This window comes from Opisthorchis viverrini (genome assembly GCF_000715545.1).
Source record: "Opisthorchis viverrini unplaced genomic scaffold opera_v5_243, whole genome shotgun sequence".
Taxonomy (NCBI): Eukaryota; Metazoa; Platyhelminthes; class Trematoda; order Opisthorchiida; family Opisthorchiidae; genus Opisthorchis; species Opisthorchis viverrini.
Window position 1 is genome coordinate 213604 of NW_008751899.1, and position 5408 is coordinate 219011.

General features: G+C 45.8%; 2 protein-coding genes across 2 annotated transcripts in view; one reads left to right on the forward strand and one right to left on the reverse strand.

The window, feature by feature from the left end:
• The window catches only part of T265_08877 (hypothetical protein), a gene marked incomplete at both ends in the record, with an annotated part of 11476 nt that extends 7349 nt beyond the window's left edge, over positions 1 to 4127 (reverse strand). The window contains one exon of the mRNA XM_009174799.1: positions 3956 to 4127. Coding sequence (XP_009173063.1) covers positions 3956 to 4127 — 172 coding nt within the window. The remainder of the gene's footprint in view (positions 1 to 3955) is intronic.
• Positions 1 to 4610, forward strand: part of T265_08876 (hypothetical protein) — a gene marked incomplete at both ends in the record, with an annotated part of 12446 nt that extends 7836 nt beyond the window's left edge. The window contains one exon of the mRNA XM_009174798.1: positions 4279 to 4610. Within this exon, the coding sequence (XP_009173062.1) occupies positions 4279 to 4361 (83 nt within the window). The remainder of the gene's footprint in view (positions 1 to 4278) is intronic.
• Positions 4611 to 5408: the final 798 nt, after the last annotated feature.

Consider the following 5408-nt stretch of genomic DNA (forward strand, 5'->3'; position numbering starts at 1 on the left):
TGACTTGGAGTGGCGTTTTGCTCGTTATTGCCGGCAAACTCAGCTGCGCTGGTCACTGCCGTCTTCCTGGATGGGGACCCCGAGAAGGGCCACATCAATGGCTAGAGACATTATCAGACATGGCCCAGTCGCGCCCTCAATGGCGCTCGTGCATCAAAGCTATTGCCTCCAATGCATAGCTCTTTTTCCACCCCCCCACTTGGCAGCCCACTGACAGCGCTGGATTTATGCACCAAATTACCAGCTCGCGCGTGCAATGCGCAGCTACCTACTCCCCCCACAAATCATCGGTGAACGAAACTGCGGCAGCTGCAACCACTGTACGACGAGTACGCGGTCTTACAGCTGACAATGATGATGATGACTTCTCTAAGGGACCATCCGAACGCCAATGACAGCGACGATTTGCTACTCGTACTCTGGCTGGTCGATCACGGGCTGCCGCTATTCCAGCACTGGATCGGGTTGGAAGGGCCGCTGAGTGGTCTGACGTTTTAAGCCCTATCTTTCCTCCTAAAGTAAGTTGGCTCTGCTGGACAAGCACGTTATTTGCATGATCTGGTTCATGGGGATTTTTGTTGGCTCTGGTTAGAGCGCGAGTTCACTGGCCGGATGGTCCGTGTTTCGAACCCAACCTCTGCAGCTCGACTTCCGTCTAGGCTTAGGTAACCTGACTATCCCTGCCCCCTGCTTCCTTCGGGTGACATGGCTTGGCAGTGAAAGAGTATTACAACTGAACGATTTCGATCCTGTCACCCGGCCTCAAATTATGCATCACAGTCTGTGTGTCTTCTCCGTGATCTCACGCTTATCTACGATTTGTGAATTCGCATCTGCGTATTGTTCTGTCGGGTCTCCGGGTAGAGTATGTCCTTAACAAGGGGATCATATGTGAAGACCGATTGGGCAAACAGCGCCATCTGCCACAGTTTCCCAGCGGGTAGTTCCACCTCTGAGATGACGCGCCATGTGACGTCCTTTTCGTGGAACTTTGGGGAGCTATTTTGAAGGGCTATCAATTTGTATGCATTCGGTTGGGATTTGGTAACATAAGTGGGACAGCTGTGTAGATGAACAACAAAACACTACTTTGTAAAAGGAGTGTACGGTCGAGAAATGCTATCGGATCATATTAAGCTACCCAGCTATCGTATAGTGGCTAGAAGGGCTGGGTGCGAGAGGGTAAGCGGCAGCCGGTAGGACAACTGCTTAGCTCAGGTTCCAAACACATGCGCATGTTTACTTGTGTGCCAAGGGTGTTTGATCGTTTATTAACACAAAGGTGTATCAATTCTCTTCGGGTCCGGAAGATCATGTGTTACAGTGCAACCTGACCCGCCAGCCTTTCACGACCCGCAACAGAACGGTATTTAGCGAATATACACTCATCTGCAAACTAAATAAACGAGAGATTCAGCTGGGTTCCAGGTGAGTCTCTCGAAAGAACCAAATTAGTTTGCAGATGAGTGTATATTCGCTAATTTCGTGCAATTTGGTTTCAAGTGGAACATAAGGTTGACGGAAACCCGGGGACTGCGCCTACCTGATGAGTCCCAAGAAGGGCGAAATCGGTCGTGGGCTGTCGATGGATTTTCAGCAACCTTATGAGTAGTACATCACAGAACGGTATTTGTTTCGGAAGTCAACCACTTGACTCTTTTTGATGTCGATTTCCATCTTTTCATGATCCTTGCGCAAACTCTTAGTCACTTATGACTGCATTTGTCACCATTATCGAAGGACTAGTGATGACGTGGTGATGGTGTTGACGTGGGCCAAAATAGTGTTTCTCACGTGCGAGTCCTGGCTGCTGGGATGCTGCTTGGGTAGGCTTACCGAATACAGCAGGAACCACATACTGGCCCCATAGTAAGTAACTACGTTCCAACTCTGCTACTCTCAAGAAGTTGAGTTGGATGTTCTGAACTCTTGCTGGATTGATTGACTGTATTTGGTTTTCAAGGTAGTGTGATTTTTGGCCGTTTTAGGAAGTGACTTATCCGGAAATCCCACATCCTGCTTCTGTTAAGTCTAATCACACTTTTCATTTGGTCAGCTTATGATACCAGCCGGCGCAGGATTGACAATAAGGGAAAACGGCAGTGGAGGGCTGTTGACAGGAATAGGCGTAGTCCCCGACTTTCCGTCAACCTTATGTTCTACCGGAAACCAAATTGGACGAAATTAGCTAAATACACTCATTTGCAAACTAATTTGGTTTTTGCGGGAGACTCAACTGGAACCCAGTTGAATATGTCGTTTATGTTCTGTCGAATATCGTAGTGACTGAAACATGAGGCGGCCCGGTGCAGCACATTCAGTTGCCTGAGAACATCACAAACGAGAGATTCATCTGGGTTCCTGGTGAGTCTCCCGCAAAAACCAAATTAGTTTGCAAATGAGTGTATTTCGCTAAAATGTCCTCATGTTCTGGTGACCACCTGCGTTGAGATGCTTCACAAGCCCAAGAGTTGTGTCCGTCCGATTATATGAACAGTAGAGTCTCTTGAGAACATGTTCATCGTGTTTGGAAATTTAGGTGATGGAACACTCCGTTTTATGTTTTGTTTGCATGACTTCCGGCCGGACTTATCTTCCAGGTTTCTCCCTAAACGGGATTCTACTGGAAGATCGGGACTGAAGAGCTTCGTTCCAAAGAGAGGCTCAGCCGGTCCACTCTTACGTATCCAGTCTGGAGATATCGTGGGAGGTGCAGTCGTACTCGGTCTTAGTGAAATAGCACTTACCAGCTCGTGACAAGCCTACTAAGACAGTTTTTCTAGCCCGATTTCATTTATCGACGGTAACGGGTCAGTGAGAGGCGATAATCCAGCCTGCGAAACACCTTATGAAGCTCCCCAATTTCTTAGTGTCTAGCCTTTGAGTTCAAATGCCTGTTCCCTAATCGTCTTCGCATCACCTTGTTATATCTGCGATGACTTCCACTGCACACAGTGGCTCTGAGATGGTTGAGATAGAAATATATGTAACGAAAAATCGAGTGTCTATTTTGTACCCATACTGAAAAAGAGAAAAGATGGGTTATCTGAATGACAGGCTCAAATATATATGTCCACATCGATTACATTTTCATACCTAAGGTCGTCATTTGTAATGAGAGTTCTTTTTCCTCGTGCGCAGTGCCACATATATCGTCGACCAAAAAATCGCATTGTCTGTGCTCTTAACACCATATGGGGGCTGATCAGAAAGTTTCAAGTTTGAGTAGTCGTAGCTTTTTTAATTAGTATGTCACTTCGAGGATGGAATAGACTTGCTCTTTGAGCGTCGCGGTAAATCTGCATCAGTCAAAATTCGATGAAAATCTTTGACGTATTTGGTATCGCATCGTATCCTATTCCAGCCATGTCGCTTAAGCTTCAAAAGCATTACCACTGGTGTGGCACGTTATTTGGCCTAATTTTTACCCTGCGTTTGGGTTTTATGAATTTCGACACAACTCGACCCCAAATATGATGCATAGTTCTCTACGATTGAGTAGTTCCCAGCTACGAATAGCTGGGTGCGTTTTAACTCTTATCAGCTAGTGTAAGTGTTCAACTTTTCTCCCGTTCTTTTGCGCTTAGAGAAGAGCCATCAATTGCCACCATTTAGTAGACAGGAACCCGTGAATCGATATATTTGATATACTCATCGGAGTGGGTTCCCCGTTCTTGACTTTATTAGCTTCATATCTCAGTGGTTGTCGATCTGTTGCCAACCTTTGAGATTTCAGTCCTGTGATACTAGGAGGGAGCAACTAGGTTCAACCGCCGGTGATTCTATCACTGATTATAAGGCGAGGATGTTAGGCAAGCACGCCACGGGACTCGCGGTATTCAATCGTTGCTTCAGGTCAGTATACCCGTCAAAGTATATGTTCGCCTGTTTAAATTGAGCTGAATAACAATTTTTCTTTGGTTACACAGTATAGGTTTTGTGCTACCTTATTTACCGTTTCCGTGTGATGGATCTTGAAGCTTCAGTTCATGTGCTTTGGACTTAAAACGCGGAGGCATTACAATCAAGGACATAAAGTAACCACTGTCTGAAAGCTTCACCAAATAGACTGACACAATATACAACAGTCGTTCACGAATACCATGGATGATGTTCACACCATACATCCTAAACGGCATAAATAATCGTTTTGCTATGCGTTTACGTTCTCTGTTTTAAGGTAAATTGGTTGGATTTCCCGTATGTGCACGTTCGTTTATGACTGCATTTACGTACTCGTGCGGAGTTGTGTTTTAATGTACCCCGTTTTCCTTACAGGTTCTGCGATTACTGGTCCGGTGGCCAAAGAATGCGCTGACATGTGGCCGAAAATTGCATCTACCGCGAGTTCTATCCACTAATTTGCAAATATGAAGTCTTTGGCGAGTGTGTTTGTTATCAGCGGCTGTTCCGCTTTGGGAAGGAAATGTTTGTCGAGTCAAGACAGTTCAAGAGCGAATTTTCAAAATATTCAGGGACGAACCATCATCGTTAATGTCACAGGTGAAATCATTGAGAACTCGCTTGTGTAAATAAAAGTCTCACCAGCGCCGAAAACCGTGTAAACCTTTAACAGACTACTAATTTTGCTGCAAAATTCCGTGGCTAACGCGTGCAAGTGCATAAGTCAAGTTTCAGACTTTATTGATCACGCTGTACGATGATGAACCATTGATCAACCTTCATGAAATAGTACGCTACGGCTTTTCTTTATTCCGCCTGAGGAGCTAGGCTGCTACACATTCATTGACTTGCATCATTCGGTGTCGAAATATAAAAACTGGTGTCATCTGTTTCTAATGAGCGTAAGTTGTAACAGCAAGACAGCACAAAAAACAGTGAGTGACTCAGTTGACTCATCTCGATAATTAGTTTGCTGCGACAAAGTTAGATCTCGTCTTTGGCATGTGCGCATACCGAGTTTTCACCCACTCTTGACTTCCGTTACCTAACCGAATTGACTGAGGAGGAGTGCTAAAATTGCAGCTGCGGGCCATTCTGCAGAATGGGGTCCACGTGGCCTACCCTTGTTATTCTCTGACGCTGCATTATCTCTTCTCGCCGAAGTCTGGTGTTCATGTTGACAGTTTCCATTCCGGTCACAGACCGGCACTAGGCCTTTCTCCACTTACAATTCATTTCGGACGACCCTCAAAAGATGATTGGTGGTTGCACTTCAATGAAGAGCTGTTGCCTTCGACGGTTACACCATTTCCCTTCAATATCACGGACCTTTATCTCATAAAAGTCCCATCCGGGTACTTAGGACTAGTTCAGCCGCGGTCGTGTCCGATGACTCCAAATAAATAGTCTTAGTTCGTGCGCACTCGTACTTTTACCGATGTTCCGCCTAATGGGAAGCCGATGGCAGTCCGTGATGCCATTCATGCTTACGAATTGCTCGTTAG